This window comes from Syngnathoides biaculeatus, chromosome 8 (assembly GCF_019802595.1).
Source record: "Syngnathoides biaculeatus isolate LvHL_M chromosome 8, ASM1980259v1, whole genome shotgun sequence".
In the NCBI taxonomy this organism is placed as follows: Eukaryota; Metazoa; Chordata; class Actinopteri; order Syngnathiformes; family Syngnathidae; genus Syngnathoides; species Syngnathoides biaculeatus.
The window spans coordinates 24,624,053-24,644,105 of NC_084647.1; the positions used below are offsets into that span (position 1 = coordinate 24,624,053).

At 45.0% G+C, this 20,053-nt stretch overlaps 3 protein-coding genes across 8 annotated transcripts in view; 2 read left to right on the top strand and 1 right to left on the bottom strand.

The window, feature by feature from the left end:
* sipa1l3 (signal-induced proliferation-associated 1 like 3) overlaps nt 1-7,610 on the top strand; it is an 88,385-nt gene extending 80,775 nt beyond the window's left edge. For 2 of the 3 annotated variants that reach the window (XM_061826895.1, XM_061826897.1), the window contains exons 18-23: nt 661-823; nt 1,436-1,619; nt 2,722-2,871; nt 2,946-3,072; nt 3,154-3,235; nt 5,343-7,610. In XM_061826895.1, the coding sequence (XP_061682879.1) occupies nt 661-823; nt 1,436-1,619; nt 2,722-2,871; nt 2,946-3,072; nt 3,154-3,235; nt 5,343-5,531 (895 nt within the window). In that variant the 3' untranslated portion in view covers nt 5,532-7,610. The remainder of the gene's footprint in view (nt 1-660; nt 824-1,435; nt 1,620-2,721; nt 2,872-2,945; nt 3,073-3,153; nt 3,236-5,342) is intronic. The other variant, XM_061826896.1, reaches the window with a different exon arrangement.
* A 120-nt stretch (nt 7,611-7,730) lies between these two features.
* rrm1 (ribonucleotide reductase M1 polypeptide) lies at nt 7,731-12,019 on the bottom strand. The gene is made up of 4 exons (XM_061828163.1): nt 11,786-12,019; nt 8,655-10,636; nt 8,140-8,328; nt 7,731-8,025 (listed from the first exon to the last, which is right to left on the bottom strand). Exons 1-4 carry the CDS (start codon nt 11,802-11,804, stop codon nt 7,831-7,833), a joined length of 2,385 nt encoding a protein of 794 aa, XP_061684147.1. The 5' UTR covers nt 11,805-12,019; the 3' UTR covers nt 7,731-7,830.
* Nucleotides 12,020-12,259: 240 nt separating this feature from the next.
* qpctla (glutaminyl-peptide cyclotransferase-like a) lies at nt 12,260-20,046 on the top strand. 4 transcript variants are annotated; one of them, XM_061826420.1, is made up of 8 exons: nt 12,260-12,397; nt 13,576-13,906; nt 15,241-15,387; nt 16,451-16,738; nt 17,014-17,175; nt 18,427-18,526; nt 18,591-18,707; nt 19,621-20,046. In XM_061826420.1, the coding sequence occupies exons 2-8, from the start codon at nt 13,709-13,711 to the stop codon at nt 19,764-19,766; spliced, it is 1,158 nt and encodes a 385-aa protein (XP_061682404.1). In that variant the 5' UTR covers nt 12,260-12,397; nt 13,576-13,708; the 3' UTR covers nt 19,767-20,046. The 4 variants fall into 4 exon arrangements, with proteins under 4 accessions (XP_061682404.1, XP_061682405.1, XP_061682403.1 ...); XM_061826421.1 differs by lacking the exon at nt 12,260-12,397 and adding an exon at nt 13,109-13,250; XM_061826419.1 differs by lacking the exon at nt 12,260-12,397 and adding an exon at nt 13,389-13,477.
* Nucleotides 20,047-20,053: the final 7 nt, after the last annotated feature.

The window sequence follows — 20,053 nt, forward strand, 5'->3', positions numbered from 1 at the left end:
TCCTCACGAGGGTCGCGTGGAGTGCTGTAGCCTATCCCAGCTGTCAATGGGCAAGAGGCAGGGTACACCCTGAACTGGTTGCCAGCCAATCGCAGGGCACATGGAGACAAACAGCCACACTCACAATCACACCTAGGGAAAATTTAGGGTGTCCAATTAATGTTGCGTGTTTTTGGAATGTGGGAGGGCACCGGAGTGACCGGAGAAAACCCACACAGGCACAGGGAGAACATGCAAACTCCACACAGGCGGGGCTGGGATCGAACCCGGGTCCTCAGAACTATGAGGTCAACGCTTTAGCAGCTGCTCCACCATGCCACGTGTGAAGAATTAGTTTTATTATGATTCAATGGACCGTTTTGACGCTTCTTCAGGTGTGTGCGCATTGGCCACATAGGGGCAGCATAACTTAAAAGATATGCAAAGAACCGCAACCTTTCTGAGGATGAGAGGCTCGGATGGATGGATGGATGGATGGATGGACATGCAAAGAACAGTTTGACAACTGACTATAATACAACAATTGTGAGTTTTGTAGCCACCATTTATTATTATCTTCGTTATTCCTTTAGTGGCATCTTGTATTATCTGAAAGCTCTGACAAACCTTTTGAGTTGGGTGTCAGTTAGTGACTGTCTGCGTTTGGGTGTTGTTGTTCAGTCAGGTGGACATGAATTCAAAGAACGTGTTCGGACAACCCCGACTGCGAGCGTCGCTGAGAGATCTGCGCTCTCCGCGGCGGACGTACAAGAGCACCATCGAGGACGACCTGAAGAAACTGATCATCATGGACAACCCCGGAGAGTCTCCACAGCGAGAACCAGTAAAGATAACACACACACAGTTAGACCAGTCTTACGATGTTACAGAGTGGAATGAAAATCAGCTTCTGCTCTCTGGTGGGGGCCGACGTTGAAGACAGCTTCAATTTTACAGACAGAACTCGACATTTGCCTTTTGTGCGTTCTGTTTTGCACACAATCCAATATAGGCGGCAAAATGGAGTGTCCATGGATAAACTGGTCCCTCTGCAGGTTGCTGCCTATTAGAGACCGAGATTTCAATTTTCAGGCCATTTCACTTTTTATGAAGTTGTTTAAGTGCAATACTACACTTATGGAATGTTTTGACAATGTCCCATATCAATTGGTGCCCCCCACCCGTTACCCAGCCACCCTGAATAGGCTCTCCACTTACCAACAGCCTTGAACAGGACAGGACAAGATAGGACAGGACAGGACTTTCCGAGTGGAAAATCTTGACTTCAAAGGGCATTCGATTTAAAAGCTCTGACGAGGAATTTGGAAATTTTGAACGAGTGATACATAGCCTACAGAGCACCTGGCCTCAGATAAATGGATCAGTTAACAGGCGAGATCAAGTAAATGATGAAAAATTGGTTAAATTTTTGATATTGTGATTCTGTTCTCTGTTGGAGTCCCCCAGGCGTATGCTGCAGCGCACCTTTTCGGACGAGTCGCTGTGCAGCGGTCGCAGGGACACCAGTTTTGCCAACGCTGAAAATCAGGCGGCCCCCATGGACATGCTCTTCACTTGCACTTTGCCCACTCGCAAGCACTCCGCCTCCTCCAACTCCAACCACACGCAGCCCAAGAAGGGTGAGTTGATGCTGCACTGGTTTCGTGCAGGGGTTGGCAACCTCAAACATAGCAAAAGCCATTTGAAATGTGCCCCTTAGAAAAGAACATATAATTTAGGAGCCACGAGACCCTTTTGACATGAAAAGTAAGGAAAATCCTGCATATATTGATTTTATTTTTTTTATTCGTGTGCCTGTATGTGTAAGAACCAATAGTGTGTTGCATTTATTAAATCATTAAACTGCAACTGACAAGACATTTATTTCCATCCATCCATTTCTTGGCCGCTTATCCTCACAAGGGTCGCGGGAGTACTGGAGCCTATCCCAGCTGTCAACCCTGAACTCGTTGCCAGCCAATTGCAGGGCACATCGAGACAAACAGTCGCACTCACAATCACACCAAGAGGGAAATCAGAGTGTCCAATTAATGTTGCATGTTTTTGGAATGTGGGAGGCAACTGGAGTGCCCGGAGAAAACCCACGTAGGCATGGGGAGAACATGCAAACACCACACAGGCAGGGCTGGGATCGAACTCAGGTCCTCAGAACTGTGAGGCCAACAATTTACCTGCTGAGGCACCGTGCTGCCCGTTTATTTCCATATGAAACCAAAATATTTTCAACCTTGAGAAACAAAAAAAAATTAAAACCATTTATTAAGAGGGTCACATAATCATCAATGTTGGAACTACATTTGAAAAACACTTTTGAAACTCAATTACAAATGTTGCGACAGTGAAGCCACATGGTTCCCAGCATGCAATGCTGAACTTAATTCATCAGAGAACCACAGTAGAAGAATGAAAGCTATATCTAGCTCCTGAGCCACGTGTTGCCTACCCCTGCTCGTCAGCATCACCAGAAAGTGTACACACCACTTTTTGCATATTTTGCACCTTTTGCGTTGAATTGTTTACATTTTCAATACATTTGCACAACTGTGAGAAAATGTGTTTTTACTTTGTTATTATGGGATTTTTTTTTTTTTTTTTAAGAAAGTTACACTGAAATCAGTGTTAAAATAAGTCTTTGGAAAATGTAGACAACATGAAGGGGTGGGAATACTTTCTGCTGGGACTCTCAATTTTTTTGGACTGACTGGGCCTGTTTTCCTTCAGTGCCGCTGTCAGCGTCGGATCTGTCCCTAAGTGAGGTGAGAGACAAAGTCCCCCCGCTAAGGAGGTTGGACCCTGGACTCATGCCCCTGCCTGACACCGCCTGTGGACTGGAATGGTCCAGCCTGGTCAACGCTGCCAAAGTCTACGAAGGTGGATACTTCACCTAATTTAGCACTTGTGGAGAAACTGCGGTTTTAATCCCATCATGCTTTTTCTCCTTCCAGCACAAAGAGCCGTGTCACTCTTCTCCCTAACCGAGACACGAGGAGGTGGCGTTGACATGAGGCCGGCCAGCAGTCCTGTGCCGTTTCCCACTCCTCAGACGCCACGGACCACACCCACCTTAACCAGGTAACCACGCTCAAACTAGCTGTACATGCTCGTCTTTTGGCCATTTATTTGATGTGCATTTGTTTTGTTTTGCTTTTGCAGCGACGAGGTGCCCAACAATTTGTCAGGACGTCTCCACCATCTGGAGGTGATGTTGGAACAGCTCAACAGCGACCTAGAGAAAGTGAGCCGGTCACTCTTGAATGTTTTGTTTCTTTCTCAGAACACACAATAATGAGACCGACTGTGTTTTAGTGCTGGAAAGTCAGAAGGTTTTCTGTTTTCTTTGAATTTTCTCTGCGACTACGTTCCTATCCTCAAATGATTTGTATCTCAAATCATCTTGCCCCATTGAAATAAATGGCAATTCCGCTAATCAATGGAAAGAATAGCAGGGGCATCAAACCTGTTTTTTGGGGGGTTTTTTTTATGGGCTACATTTTCGTTAGGACTTCCCTCAGAGGGCCATTTAGACTTTGAACCCGTATGAAAGGATTTTCACCTCGCTTTGGTGACCCCTAACGGGAACAAGCCGAAAGAAACTTACTATAATGAAATATACACAACAAATTGATGACTAGCTGTAGTAGGAATAGCCTCTTAAAATATACATTTCTTTTCAAAGCATGATTGATAACAAAAATGCAATATTGCAACATGATTACGTAGGAATGCTATTAGCTATTTTGATTTGTGTTTGCGAGCCACATAAAATGAGTTGGCAGACTGGATCTGGCCCACGGGCCACCAGTTTTGACTCATGTGCTTGATAGGATTACATTTTATAAAAAATTGATTTATTTATTACATTTGTTAAAATAAAAACAATACTGTATCTGGAGTAATAAGGGACAATATAATTTTTATTTTATGTTTTTGGTCACGCTTACTTACTGGCAAAGGTTCACTTTACAATAGCTCTGATATGAATGAAGCCGTGGTTGCGATGGCAATAATGGAAGGAAAGGGGAAAAAAAACACGTTGTGACCCAAATCACACCCTGACCGAAACCCTATTAAGAACCTGCGTCCTTATAGAGCTCGTGCACCTACATCATAAAATCACGTTACTTTTGTTTACCTCACCATATTGCCGGTCAAACTAGTCATTGCTCAATGCTAAGTCGGTTGGAGAAAACACGGAAATATGTTCTTGTAGCACGACTCCCAGAGTCTTGTCCGATACTGTCAGACATTTAGAAGGTGAAAATAAACGACGGTACTTGGAAAAATTAGATAAACTCGACATAGCGGACCCGTATTTAATGCCGAAATTGATGTTTTCGCCGATAAGAAATTGGGCTCTTAATTCGCTTCCGCTTGACTTGGACGCGTACGAATACTTTGTTGCTGGATCTGTTCTCATCAGGAATAAATCCCACATAGTGACGGTTTTGACGGCTTGTGAACGCAGAAGCGTGTTCGGCGACACGTTAACCTTTGCCGGAATCCATCGATCTTTTCAGCTAGTATTCAATACAAATACTAATAATTAAATAAATGACCCTTGGTTTTACACAAACTGTCATTCATTAACTATGATTGAGGGGGGGGTTGGGGAACGGTCTCCATTAGAACGTACATGGAAGCGATTGGGGTCACACTTAACCTGCGTAAACCTCTGCGCCAGACAGTTTTTTTGAAAACACGCATTGTTCTCAAATGAGCCAACTTGGAATTATAAATACTTTTAGATAAGAGATTGAGAAGAATATTTCTTACCTGAAATGAAGCAATCGCTACACAAGCGTGTGTGTATTTTGGTCGGGCACCATCCATCACGTTTAATTGCCGAAATCCATCGATATTCTCTGGTCTTTTTTAGCATTTATTCTATATAATGATCTCTTTGAATATCTGTCCTGTCTGTTGTGACCACCAACAGCACAACAGGTCTCGGGTATTGTAAATATTCTCCTCCGGTTCAATGGCTCCCACCATGTCGAGCAGCTCTGTTTGACTGGCAATATGGCGGCGTGAAAATGGTGACGTCACGTGCACGTGCACGATCTCTACAAGGAAGCCCTGTATATGAAATTGGTTGGCATGCACAATGATCGATCACAAACATGCTAATGCAGGGCAAAAGACAATGTCAGTAAATATTTGTAGGAAAAAAAAGTTTAAGTCCATAAAATGAAATCAAATTCATAAATCCAATCATATGAAAAACAGCAAGTACGGACGTAACTCAGCGTGCCGTCATGTTAACCGGAAACATCATCGATCATGCTGTACATGTATTCTACAATACAATATACTTCATACAGCGTATGTATGCGTTACCTCAGGAGAAGCACGACAAGGTGGCGCTCCTGGCCGAGATGGCCAACCTGCGTGAGAACAACCAGCGTCTGCAGGAGGAGCGCGTGACGGCCAGCGAGCAGCTACGCAAGTTCAACCAACTCTTCGGCCACCTGGGCGAGAGCGAGCAAGCTCCGCAGCCTACCGCGCACCAGGATCCACCCAAGAGGGAGTGAACGCGACTGGACTGGACCAGACTGGACTGCCTTAAAACTGGAAACCTTTCCCCCGCCCCCAACCTTGCCGCACCCCTCTGAGCCTCTTATTTTTCTAGATCTTAGATTTATGGTTCCTAAGCTAAGGTAGACTGTTTCATTCACCTGGAGAGGCCTAAACACTGTTCCTGTAAGCAAATCAGCCAAAAACGTCATGATAGACTACATCTCCCACGATGCACTAGAAGTCCCGGAAGCGCGACACACTCTTAAGTAATGTAGATAAGACGCCTGTGAGGTACTCACCTATCTATAATCTATATTGTACTGATGTGTGTGCGTGTGTGTTTATACAAAAACAGCCGGGTGGCGAACAAACCACTTTACGGCAAAGTCATGATCCCTCATGGTTTACACAGGACCTTTTTGTACTGGAAGAATTTGTATTGCTTCGAGTTCATAGGAGTGGCGCGACTTAGGCCCTTTTAAAGGAAACACTGAGCATTGCCTGCTAAACTCACTTGGTAACACATAACACATCACCTTTTTTTGTTCGTCTGCTAGCGTCCTCAATGGCTTTCAGCGCTAACTAGCCACCTGGCTAATTAGCATTTCCCGCCCATTTGTGGTTATCCTTTTTAAGCGTTCATGTAACACCCAACAGTGACGCTAAGTTGGTGGGTTATTGATGTTTTCTGTGGCTTTGCATGCTTGCTAACTCCACGCTAATGTGGATTTCCCTTTAATGTCTGATTATCCTTTTGACGGTGAGCTGAGTTGGTGACTTTGTTTTCAATAATTCTGCACTCTGGTTTAGCTTGCCTGGCCAATTAGCATTTCCTGCTAATATCTTATCCTTTTCCGCATTAAGATAACCTGTCACTACTACGCTAGTTGGGTTACGTATAGAATTCTGTATGGGTTTCAATGCTTATCGTTGAGGCAAATGGGTGACTTAGCATTTTTTTAATAGCTTTGAGCGCTAACTAGCTTGTTACTCAGCATTTCACGCTGTTTCGTCATTCTTTTAAACACTTATCCAATCCTCAGTTGAGGTCTCATCATTTTCAATATTAAGTTAACTCATCACCACAAACCCGTGGGTGACTTATTGCATTGCTCTGTCACTTTGAGTGACAATTCTGATTTTCCATTCATCACAAGCCATATTTTTTTCCCCTCCAGCTTCTATCGGCATGCTAAACTAAGCTAGGCTAACTGTTGCGCCCTACTAAAAAGTGTTTATTGTACTCGATCCCGAAAGTGCATATATATTTTTCTCTCTCTCAGAATTACAAGCTATTTGTATACTCATCTTTGCATAAAAATATCAAATTGTACTTCTATCATTTACTGTACATGTGGGAGACAAAATGCTTCCCCCCCTCCCCTCAGTGTGAAAAAAAAAAGACTATTTATATACTGTTGATCTATTTTTCATAGAGAAAGACAAGTTTGTGCTTCACAGTTGACGGTACTTTTTGATAAATCCGATAAAACTGTTTGCGGTAACTGGAACTGTTGAATACTTGGCTCAGGTTCCTTACGATGCTGGACCTAAATGCTACACCAACACAGGTACTGTTAAAGAGAAGAAAATTTGCCGTAGTGGCTTTCCCTTTAAGGCTTCTTCTTCTTCTTCTTGTAAATGAGTGAAGTTGAGTTTGCTGTGTAACATTGTAGATGGCTGATGAAGTCTTAAATCAGGGGTGGGCAACGTAATATGACCCAAACTCGAATGAGGTTCTGAAAAGCCTCAAAAAATGTTAAAACCACACACGCTCATCATTTTACAATAGGTTGGGTTCCCCATCCCTGCTTTAAGTTACTCCTCCATTGAGGTGTCTGCAAGTCGTTTTTGGTCATGTAAATTTTTTTTTTGTTTGTTTAATATATATAATTGCTTGTTTTTGTGTATAATGAAGCTATTTATAGCCTACATGATCCGTGTTGAACAAATCAGTAATGGTAATACTGTGTAATGTTCCTTTTTAGATGTTTTGATAATTTATTTTGGGGGTTGTAACAACAGTGAGGAGAGGGTACTGTTTTCGTCTTCATCTGTCCTCGTTGCTCTGGGCTGTAATAAGTGTATATTTACATGTAAATTATGTTTTCATTTTATACAAAATTAAAGTGAATTATCTCAGGTTTTTGTGTGTGTCCATAGCTCCTCGACAAGACGCATGGGAACATTGCAAACAAAAGACAGTCCATCCATCTGTTAAATATACACTTTATTTAGTACATCTTAAGTATTAACAAGACTGTAACGAAGGGAACTCGTGTAGTAAAATGGAAGCGTGAGGGGAGTGAGCGTTCAAGAGCCGCACATGAGGCATTCATCTCTGTTCTCCAGGGAGCACACCATAGCAGCCGTGTTGCGGTCCTTGGCGTCCTGCTCGGAGGCTTTCTCGGTGGCGGACGCCTCCTTCAGCTTCTCCTTGTCCAACGTGAACTGGATGGGGTTGGCGGCAGGCTTGGTGCGCAGGTAGTACATGCCGGTCTTCAGACCCTGCGGATAGGTAGAGAACGCTTCTGTTAACGAGGTGAGAAGATCTAAGAGATGATCAGAAATGCTATCGCTGTGTCCATATTGCAACTTCAATCTGAACTCTTCGAACCGTACCTGCTTCCATCCAAAGAAGTGCATGCTGGTCAGCTTGCCGTAGTTGGGCTCGGCGATGTGGATGTTGAGCGACTGGCTCTGATCGATGTAGGCCCCTCGATCTGCGGCCATCTTGAGCACTGTCTTCTGCGAGATCTCCCACACAGTCTTGTACAGCTGCTTCAGGTCATCGGGGATCTCTGCGATGTCCTGCCATAGAGGAAAAAAAAAAAATCAAGGCTAGGATTAGGAATACAGTTGTCAGCCATAGATATGGATTTACAAATATTTTTTTAAAGTGTTACACTACACAAAAATGTTTTTTTTTAAAAACCAAATTAAATAATGAAGTCATAGTTTATAGCAATTACATTCATGGAGCAATGAATGATTGTTATACCATTGGAGACTGCATAATTATTATTATTTTTTTACTCCATAATATACTGGAATAACTTCTTGACAAAATAGTGTAATGTGGATATTCAGACAAATGTGGACCAATTGTCGGGCAGTTTTGTAATTGCCACACTTACCTGAATGGATCCGTTGTGAGCGATGAGCTGGTTCTTCATGTCCTCGCCCCACAGGCCCCTCTCGGTGAGGTCCTTGAGAAGGTGCGGGTTGACGCACTGGAACTCGCCGGAGAGGACCCTGCGCGTGTAGATGTTGCTGGTGTACGCCTCGATGGACTCGTTGTTGCCCAGGATCTGCGCGGTGGAGGCGGTGGGCATGGGCGCCAGCAGCAGGCTGTTCCTCACGCCGTGCTTGGCGATCTTCTCCTTGAGCAGCGCCCAGTCCCAGAGCGGCGTGGGCGTTCGCTCCCACATGTCGTACTGGAGGATCCCCTTGCTGACTGGGGAGCCCGGGTACGTCTCGTAGGCGCCGTGCTCGGCCGCCAGCTCGCAGCTGGCCTCCAGCGCGGCGTAGTAGAGGGTTTCGAAGATCTGGATGTTGAGCAGCTGGGCTTCGGCGCTCTCAAAGGGGTGGCGCATCAGGATGAAGGCGTCGGCCAGCCCCTGCACGCCGATGCCGATGGGCCGGTGGCGCAGGTTGGAGCGCCGTGCCTCGGGAACGGGGTAGTAATTGATGTCGATGATCCTGTTGAGGTTCTTGACGACGACTTTGGTGACGGCCGCCAGCTTCTTGAAGTCGTACGTGCGCTCGGGCGTGACGTACATATTGAGCGCTACGGACGCCAGGTTGCACACGGCCACCTCGTCCTGGCTAGTGTATTCCACGATCTCGGTGCACAGGTTGCTGCACTTGATGGTGCCCAAGTTCTGCTGGTTGCTCTTGCGATTGCACGCGTCCTTGTAGAGCATGTACGGTGTGCCCGTCTCAGTCTGGGACTCGATGATGGCGTACCACACCTGCTGGGCCTTGACCACCCGCTTGACCCGCCCCTCCTGCTCGTAGCGCGTGTACAGCGCTTCAAATTCGTCACCCCAGCACTCGTCCAGGCCGGGGCACTCGCTGGGGCACATGAGAGACCAGTCCTGGTTGTTCTCAACCCGTTTCATGAACAGGTCCGGGATCCACATGGCGTAGAACAGGTCTCGGGCACGCTGCTCCTCCTTGCCCGTGTTCTTCTTGAGCTCCAGGAAGTCGAAGATGTCGAAGTGCCACGGCTCCAGGTACATGGCGAAGGCGCCGGGCCGCTTGTTGCCGCCCTGGTCCACGTAGCGCGCCGTGTTGTTGTAGACGCGCAGCATGGGCACCAGGCCGTTGGAGTTGCCGTTGGTGCCGGCGATGTAGCTGCCCGTGGCACGGATGCAGCCGACCGCCACGCCGATGCCGCCGGCCGACTTGGAGATGAGGGCGCACTGCTTGAGCGTGTCGTAGATGCCCTCGATGCTGTCGTCCTTCATGGCCAGCAGGAAGCAGCTGGACAACTGCGGCCGATTGGTGCCGGCGTTGAAGAGGGTGGGCGAGGCGTGCGTGAACCAGCGCTCCGACAGCAAGTTGTACGTCTCGATGGCGGCGTCCACGTGGGCGCCGTGGATGCCCACCGCCACCCGCATCAGCATGTGCTGCGGGCGCTCGGCCACCTTGCCGTTGATCTTGAGCAGGTACGAGCGCTCCAGGGTCTTGAAGCCGAAGAAGTTGTAGGAGAAGTCCCGGTCGTAGATGATGGCCGAGTTGAGGCGGTCCTTGTGCTCGAGGACCACGTCCAGCGTCTCCTTGGAGATCATGGGCGAGTGGCGGCGGTTGAGCGGGTTGACGTAGTTGAAGAGGTCCTCCATGACCTCGCTGAACACCTTCTTGGTCTCCTTGTGGAGGTTGGAGACGGCGATGCGCGCCGCCAGGATGGCGTAATCGGGGTGCTTGGTGGTGAGCGTGGCGGCGATCTCGGACGCCAACGTGTCCAGCTCCACTGTGGTCACGCCGCTGTACAGGCCCTGAATCACCTTCATGGTGATCTGGGCGGGGTCCACGAAGTCAGAGTTGAGGCCGTAGCAAAGCTTCTGGATGCGAGAGGTGATTTTGTCGAACATGATGCGCTCTTGGCGGCCATCTGGAACACACCCACCCATACCAGTTACAATGACGACTCATTCTCCCCCCCCCCCTCCCCACCAACATTTGCTTTTCAAAATTTCATTCAATAGCAATGCCTTTAAATATATAGCAATGACAACTAAATAGAATGCGAAAAATTTTCTTTTCAAGTATAATGACTGTGGGCGGCACGGTGGGTCAGCTGGGAAAGCGTTGGCCTCACAGTTCTGAGGTTCCCGGTTCAATCCCGGATCCGCCTGTGTGGAGTTTGCATGTTCTCCCCGTGCGCTCAGGTTTCCTCCCATATTCGAAAAACACACAACATTAATTGGACACTCTATATTGCCCCTAGGTGTGATTGTGAGTGCGGCTGTTTGTCTCTGTGTGCCCCATGATTGGCTGGCAACCAGTTCAGGGTGTACTCCGCCTCCTGCCAGCTGACAACTGGGAAAGGCTCCAGAAAAGAAAATCTATGGATGGATGGATGGATAAATATTTAAGGGGCAATACTGTTAGATTGTATGTGTGCTGCTGCAGTGCAACATAGCCACTTCTATGCCATTTGTTAGCCTGTTTATGGTGTTTTCCCCAACATGGGTTGGTATCACTGCCAAAATGCAGCTCATTGTTAATTGGGTTTGAGTTCGCTGCCAACATATTTAGTTTTCCCCCCTCACAGGTTAAAAACAAATGTATAAATTGAGTCACTCGTGTCTTGAGCTGCAGTTGGTACCTCCTCGTCGAATTCAACTAACACTTTTGTTCCCGTGTGCGCACGCGCGGTGTTACATGAACAGTTTGGCGCCAAGCACGACAAAGACTTGCGCCCGGAAACCCGAAAAAGGGCGACGAGCGCCGCATAAACGCAATTTTGACCGAAACTCCTGAGCACGAACGTCCTTTGCGCGTTTTACCCAATCCAACTTTGTTCGTTACTTCCACGTAATCCACCAGGTAACCTTAAAGGAGCTGTTGTGTGCTCCCAGCGAACGACTGTGAACACTTGACAAGTCTCCATCTTGTCCCCGTGTAATAAAACGACAAAACAGCTGGTCCATAACGACGCCATTTTTTTTTAGTTTTATTTTTTTACCGTTTGGCAAAGTCGTAAATGTGTTAAAGTATTGGAGGCCTCGAGCAAGTAAACCGACGGGTTGCCACTGACCTCTCTTAATGACATGCATCCTGGCACTGTGTCGTGTAGTTAGTACTCCAACACAAAGTGCACGGGTCACGGCGTCAAAGTGTGCCCCTCGTCCGAGCAGCAGCAGCAGCGAGTGCAGGAGTGGTTCGGTGGATCCTTGAAGGCGCAAAATCCAGCGAAACGTTGGATTTGGAAACAAGGGAACCGAAGGCAGGACCGAACCGACTCATTGACCAATCGGGATCGAGAGCGAAAGGGCCCTCTTGGTTTATGGGAGCCAATCAAAAAGGTTTAAATTTTCTTCCTGTTTGAGCGACACATTGACCAATTGGCATCGAGACAGGGGAGGGGCCTCTTGAGACATCTGAAAAAGGTTTGAATTTTCTTCCTGTTTTAGCGACACACTGACCAATTGGCATCAAGACAAGGGAGGGTCTTAAAAATGTACCGGCCTATCGTAACGCGTTAAAGTGTCTTCCTGTTCCGATCGTTTTCCCGGATTAAACTAATGGCGGGATAGAAAAGTAGGTCAAAGACAACATGTAACCCAATGCGGGCGAAAAAAAAATCTCATTATTTCTTCAAATAAAAGGAATTCAAGTAATCTGAATGTTTTGATGAAACGTCTGTTATGTAAGTAAAAAAACTGCGATTTAATCTAGATACTTTATTGATCCCGTGATGGAAGTTAGGTTATCGCAGCAGCAATAAACGCAATCAAACTTAATTTTCAAGAATGGAGCGGTTTTAGTGGATCGTTTCGGGTTTATTATTGTTATGCTAAGTATTTTCTAACTGGAGTCGAATTCAGGCATGAATACATGATGGGGCTGTCAGAAATTTTAAGAGTGCATCAGGCATACACACCATGTACGGAGCATTTCAACATTGGATTTCTTAAAAGTGCAACAAATCACCCAACCTGTAAGATTAAGACTTTAAATATGCAATATTTTAAACGCTGATTATTGCTCAACAATTTATCCATGCATACAGATTAAAAAGAAATCAAACAAGTCAGTTAACAAGAATCAAGACTTGATTATATATAAAGATATTAATATTTTGTTTTGTGACCTAAGTCTCAGATTTCCATTTATTTTTATTTTGTCGTTATATGTACTGCTCTGGGCGGAACGGTGAAGCAGCTGGTGAGAGCGTTGACCTCACAGCGCTGGGGACCGACGTTCGAATCCCAGCCCACCATACCATGTGGAGTTTGCATGTTCTCCCAATGCCTGCGTGGGTCTTCTCCGGGCACTCTGGTTTCCTCCCACATCACCAAAACATGCATTCATTGGAGACTCCAAATTGCCCGTAGGTGTGATCGTTAGCGTGGCTGTTGTTTGTCATTATGTGCCCTGCGATTGGCTGGCAACCAGTTCAGGGTGTAACCCAAATCCTGGCCGAAAAGAGCTGGGATTTTCTCCAGCGCTCCTACGACCCTCCTGAGGATAAGCGCCTCAGAAAACGGATCGATGTGCACGTTTGTACAGTACATTTTTTTCTCTCTATGCTGTTTTTTTTTTTTTTTTTTGGGGGGGGGGGGGGTAAACAAACAACAAGCTTCCGCACCAGCTGGTGGCGGTAGTGCTTCAAAAACCTCCTTTGCTAACCGCCAATGAATAAAAGAACAACAACACAACAACAAATAAGCGGAAGTGAAGATATTTCAAACTTTTGCGGTAACGGCGGCCAGTTGTATTTTATTCAGTTAGTGACGTTTTCTTTTTCCAATCAGATAATGACCACTAGTAACGTGTCACGTGGGTAATGTGTTTTAACGTTCAAAATAATATTTTTCGCTCCAGGTTCCGTCAATGTAAAACTTGTCAGGTCCCGCCTCCGCCGTGTGCTCCCTCCAAGTTCCCCGCCTCGCGTGCTCTATTTGCGGACACGTAGTTGTTTTCATCCGCGGACGAGAGGACGTCCGCAGCCGTTGTCATGTCCAAGTCCTCCCGCCGGTACATGCCTGCGCGGCAGGGCAACGACTGTGTGCGGCAATTGCGGTCCATCGTCCGGCCGCCGCTCCTGCTCTGCCTCGTCGGTGTGCTGATGGTCGCGCTGGTCCTCGCCTTCTATCTGTCCAATGTCGCTGATGTGAACCACCGCATGCCGACTGGAGACCTGACCAAGGATAAGGTAAGACGAATAGGTGTGGAAGAAAATAACATCTCGGAGTACTTTCACCATTAGAATGCTGATTCTCGACAGATACAGTTTATCTAAAATGCACTGCAATCCTAACAGGTGAACTTAATTCTCACAACGTTTGAGTTGAAGCGTCTAATTGTTAAATATGTCAGAACTGTAGTTTTTGCATAGCTTGGTCTTTGGTAACAAGGTAGCCGAAAGGCAGCATTTACAACAGGTGCATGATCCATGGAAGGACTCCTGGTTCAATTAAAATTGGTATTGGTATCCGCTTCAACATGCTGTTCACATTTGACGTGATGCAAAATGTATTGGAAGTTTGGACACTTTATTTGCATTTTAAAATAAAAATTAATGGTGAAAGTTAGGTGGCACAGTGGATGACTGGTTAAAGTGTCTGCCTCACAGTTCTGAGGACTGGGTAATCCTAATCTCGGGCCCATCTGTGTGGATTTTGTATTTTCTCCGGACACTCCGGTTTCCTCCCACATCACAAAAACATGCAACATTACCTGTAATTGGACACTCTAAATTGCCCTTCGGTGTGATTGTGAGTGCAACTGTTGTCGGTCTCCATTTGCCCTGCGATTGGCTAGCAAACAACTCAGGGTGTACCCTGCCTCCTGCCCGTTGACAGCTGGGATAGGCTCTCGTATGCCTGCGACCCTTGTGAGGATAAGTGGCTCAGAAAATGGATTGAAAACAATTAAGCACATTGGTATTTTTTATGTGAGTTGTGACAATAATCTAACAATTACTTGTACAATGATGCTATTATGTAGGCCTGTTACAATAACAATATTTTGAAGCTGCATTTTCCCCAAAATGATCATTAGTCCAGTGATGTACAATGATAAAATGAAGAACTACAGAAGAAGTGACTTAAGGCTTTTGTGGTTGCCACAGTTACACATCCAATACTGTGGACACTGTATGAAACTGTTATTAATAATAATTATGCCAAAGAATTCTATTGCACAGTGAAAGTTTGAAATTTAAAAGAAATAATCGATATTAAAAGGAATAAATTACAGTAAATGTGCTAATTATATCGTCTGACTGCAGTCACATTTGAAAAAAAGTCCAAACGTGAGGGTATATATGTGGATAGTTAGATAAGATGTATATTTACGTATGCCAATATACATATTGATTTTACATTCTGTAATATTGTATGTATAACATTATTTCACAGAGTCCCAAAGTATTAATTTCTCAGGCAATGGAAGGTTGTTATTTTCAGTAAGTTACTGGTATTGCAATGCTGTTTAAGTTTCAGATCACATTGTTTTCTGGTTTTACCTCACAACTTGTCTCTCAAGTGGTCCCACAAACCCACCAAGTACTCTGCGGCTCAAATCCACCGCCTGGCCTCCCAAGTGGATGTGAATCGCCTGTGGGAGACTCACCTGAGGCCCATCCTGATTGAGAGGCTGCCCGGGACACAAGGGAGCCTGGCTGTACGGGAGGTAAAGCTCATTACAGTGTTCCTACCTGATATTGTGTTTCACCCACCACAGTCTTGTTATAGTATGGATTGTTTGTGTGTGCGCAACGGATCGACTTAATTGTTTTTAAGGGTTTTACAGCTTTTTACATGAACACAAGTGCTAAAATGTATATTCATTAAAATGCAGTAAAATTAAGTATCACTCACCTCGTGTAAAATTAATCTAAGTAGCAGGGTTGAGAATTTTCCGGCAATCGGCGGATTTCCAACTTTTTCAGACCAAAATGACCATTCTCGAGATAAGCGCAAATCCGTTGAGAAAATTTCAGCGGGTAGGGTATCGTGCGCCTGCCTCTCGGTGGTGGGCTCCGAGCTGCAAGTTCAGCTTAGTGCTAGCACAAGCACGACTATCATATGCCGTTCTAACTTGCTCGGTAGTGTAAATATTTGCATTTTGCGACATAAACATTAAAAATTGTTTGCGGCAGATTACTCGATTGGACAACAGAGTTATACAGTATAACAATCCAATCGTGTTAGTGGTTAATCGAGTTTCACCATAGCCACGTACATGTGTTCTCGGTTCTCAGAAATCGCAGTGTAACTTGCTAGTTAGCCAAGTAAATGGCGCGTGGGACTTAGCGCGGACTGAGCGACGGTGTGTTCAAAGTTTTACGATGGCGAAAGTGTTAGAAAAAAAGGATGAAGATCGAGCAAGGGCAATTGAGAAGGATGCTGGAATCAAAAACTGTTTCAGACGGGCATGGCTTGAAAAAAGTGTAACCGTGCAGATAGGACCGAAAACGGTATCAACATGTCTAACCGAACACATACAAAAAGTGGACATTCCCGGCAAAGTGCTGTGCACTCTGTGTTCCGATAACAGCAAAAAATATCCAGAAGGAACCCCCCCCCCCCCCAATCGACAGACATTTTTTCCAAATTGGTCATTCTCATCCCTGAAGCAGTGAACAGGGGGTTTGGTGTATTTGACTGTACTTTCTTACAATGAGCATGTTTAACCCACGTTTATTTTTATTTATTTATTTATTTTTATTTATTTATTTATTTTTTTACCCTAGCATATTACCTCAGCTATATCCTCTCTGTCTGCCGGGTGGGACATTGACCTGGACACCTTCAAGGCTGCCACCCCGAGAGGGCAGGTCACATTCACAAACATCATTGCTACTCTGGACCCCTCAGCCCCTCGCAGGCTCCTGCTGACGTGCCATTACGACTCCAAGGCGCTGCCTCCAGACAGCCGCGGAAGGGTTTTTCTCGGGGCCAGTGACTCGGCCGTGCCCTGCGCTATGATCCTGGAGTTGGCCACCGCTCTGGATAATCAGATGAAGTCCTACAAACGAGAAGTGAGTGCAGGCTTGGTGCTGTAAAAAAGTATTGGCTTTCTTGTCAGATTCTTATGTTTCTGCATATTTTCCCAACTTCAATGCAGTCGATCATCAAACAAAAGACGATATAAGACAAATATAACCCTAGTGAACTTTTAAAATGCTGTATTTCACTTATTAAAGGAGACAAAATTTTCAAAGTTACATTAATCATAAAACTCCGCTGGTGTTGTAATACTTTTAAGTATATGTGTTTCAATCAAACGATTTTACCATCTTTTTTCTTTTCGTAGAAGGTTGCTGTGACTCCGCAGCTTGTTTTTTTCGACGGCGAAGAGTCGTTTGAAAAATGGACAGCCACTGATTCACTGTACGGCTCACGTCACCTGGCTAAACGCATGGCTGCTATGCCCCACCCTGCGGACTCCTCCCATAGCACCCTGCTACAAGCTGTGGTGAGTACCCCCACAGTACATCGTTCATGTCGACGGTCCTCCAGATGGGAGAATTTTTAAGCGATTGTTTTTGTCTAAGTTTTTATGGGATACAATGGTGCCTTGAGATACAAGTACCCCAACTAAGGTATTTTACATTTTCATATATATATATATATATATATATATATATATATATAGTTTCTTTCGGCTTGTCCCTTTCGGGGTCGCCACAGTGTGTCATCTCAGATGAACGCACATATATGTTTGGCACAATTTTTACGCCGGATGCCCTTCCTGACGCAACCCTTCTCAGGGAGTGGAGGCCCCAGTGGGATACGAACCCACAACCCTTGGTTTACCAAACCAGTGCTCTAACCACTGAGCTACGGGGCATATATATATATATATATATATATATATATATATATATATATATATATTATATATATATATATATGCAAATTTTTTTTTTTTTGCAGTGAGGTGTGAGGAGAAAAATGGAGATAAGAGTGCTGAATTTTGGCAGTGAACCCAACTCACTTAAAAATAAGGAGCTGTTTGTCAGATAGTGAATAATTCTTCAAAAAAGGCGCTTCAAGCTGTTTATTTCCACTCCCAGTTGGAGATTCAAACTAAACTTGAAACAGAATTTCACAATGTGTATATGGAACAACCGCGGAGATTTGCCTTTATAGGGTCATTTTATCTTAATGCCAGATAACAGTACAAAATGCCATTTAAGAGCTAATGAATTGCATGTGTGCCATTGTGTTGATGTTTTCATCAATGGATATTTGAACACAAAAGGTGCAGCAACACAGGCAATATTGAGAGACAGTATACCAGGGGTGTTCAATGTGTCTGGTCGATCGCGATGCAGTTTTGGTTGATCGTGTGACGGTGTGCCAAAAAAAAAAGATTTCAGCCTATCATCCATCTCATTTCTTGATTCGGGTTTGGCCAATACGTCAATTGCATGCACGTAACGGCGCGTTCTACCAAGCTGGCCTCCTATTTACTGTCTCTCTTTTGCTTTCTTCATGGCAGTCGCGGCGATTAATTTCATTGGTCTAGAGAGTTAGGGATCAATGAGTTCAGTTGCTTGTCATTTCCCAAGTTAAACTCGTGACGGAAGTTTGCTTGTAAATGATTTTTGTCTCGGAGCACAAAGAGAAAAATCGACCATACCACAGCCGGCTCCTCCCAAAACCTTTAGGTCAGGACGCTTGTAAGTCAAGGAACCACAGTGACATTCAGTCATCTGTTCAGGACCTCTTTGTGCTGCTCGACCTTCTGGGTGCTCCCGATCCACTAATAGTGAACCACTTCGACAACACGGCACGCTGGTTTGACCGACTGATCGCTACAGGTGCGAGGAAGTCAACGACAAATCTGATCCATGGAATCGGGTTTAATCAGCGTCTCATTTACAGAGAAGCGGCTCCATCGTCAGGGTCTGCTGACGTCGCACCCCTCAGAGCAGACCTACTTCAGGAAGGACTTGAGCTTTGGAACGGTTGAGGATGATCACATCCCCTTCCTTCGGAGAGGTGAATGCTTATGATGGATCTATAGTACTACAACTTCAGCCTTTACAAATGAAATAATGTGACAACATGCAAAATGATTTGTGTTATTTTGGTTGTCATTTGCCATGGTATAGAAATGCACTGCATCATATTATTACTCAAAAGTATATTTAAAATGATTGTAAGCCACGCTTACATTAGTGACAGTGATTAGTAAGGGCGAAGTTTGAAAGGCACCAAATAGGATGAAAACTGGAGCAAATCACTCATGATTTGGAAAGATGTAGGAGAGGTGGCAGTGGAATTTTTTACCAGCTCGTTGAACAAAACTCGAGCAGGTGAGAAGATTCCTGAGGAAAAGTGTGATAGTGACCAGTTTTTAAGAACATTACTACTTGTACTACTATAAAATACTACAATTAACCCTTTCCGGGCAGGGGTTGCAAATTTGCAACAGGTTTAATATAATCTAAAATTTTAAGTCCAGAGTATCATTTTCTGAAAGTATCAGATTTTTCTCTCTGAAAAATTATATTTTGTCCGGAGAGGGTTGATATTAACAACTGTTTAAGTCTTCCTTTCTACTTCATTATGTTGACTACATGGTTTCGCAAAGTAAAATATTATAGTGCTCTATTTTGCCAATTCCTTTTAAAGATTTTTGTTTAGTTTCGAAGACTTGAACAGATTAAAGCCATTTACATTCATTTCAATACGGAAAGAGAATTTTTGACACTTTGAGTTACGAACATTGTCCTAGAACAAAACACTCGTGAGCCAAGGCACCACTGTACGGTATTTCTACACAAACATTTAGAAAGTCGTTGTAACAATACTTCATTGCAACACACTGTGATGTAATTGGTGCCACTTTTACGGTCGACCTGATGTATCATAAAAATATGCCAAACCAAAACTTGTTCGTCACCCTCAGGCGTGCCTGTGCTCCATGTCATCGCGACGCCCTTCCCGAATGTCTGGCACACGTTGGACGACTCTGAGGAGAACCTGCACCGGCCCACCGTGGACAATCTGACCAAGATCCTGGCCGTGTTCCTGGCCGAATACCTCGGATTCTGAAGTTCTTTTTGGTGATGTTCTTCAAAGGACCTCAAAAGGCAATGCATTTGCACCTCAGTGGAAAGATGTCGCTTGAAAGAAGTACAGTAATCCTTTCACAAACCAGCAAGGACTGGATTGAGAAAAGTGGACAACAGCTGAACGTTACCAAAGGTCGACACACTGCAGTGTCCAAGGTCAAGTAACACTTCTGGTATCAAAAAATTATTCTAGCTGAATAACGATTGTAAATTGCTTTCGCCTCTCCACTTCATCCTATGAAAATGAGGTGCACTCATGACGTTTTT

What these genes read in the sequence shown, in the direction of transcription:
- qpctla (XM_061826420.1), top strand. Translation starts at nt 13,709, where the DNA reads ATGTCCAAGTCCTCCCGCCGGTACATGCCTGCGCGGCAGGGCAACGAC. An exon ending in GCACCCTGCTACAAGCTGTG is followed by an intron (nt 17,176 to 18,426) that starts GTGAGTACCCCC and finishes TCATCTGTTCAG; the next exon opens with GACCTCTTTGTGCTGCTCGA. An exon ending in CATCCCCTTCCTTCGGAGAG is followed by an intron (nt 18,708 to 19,620) that starts GTGAATGCTTAT and finishes CGTCACCCTCAG; the next exon opens with GCGTGCCTGTGCTCCATGTC.
- rrm1 (XM_061828163.1), bottom strand. An exon ending in CTCACAACGGATCCATTCAG is followed by an intron (nt 8,329 to 8,654) that starts GTAAGTGTGGCA and finishes CCTCTATGGCAG; the next exon opens with GACATCGCAGAGATCCCCGA. An exon ending in ACTTCTTTGGATGGAAGCAG is followed by an intron (nt 8,026 to 8,139) that starts GTACGGTTCGAA and finishes ACCTATCCGCAG; the next exon opens with GGTCTGAAGACCGGCATGTA.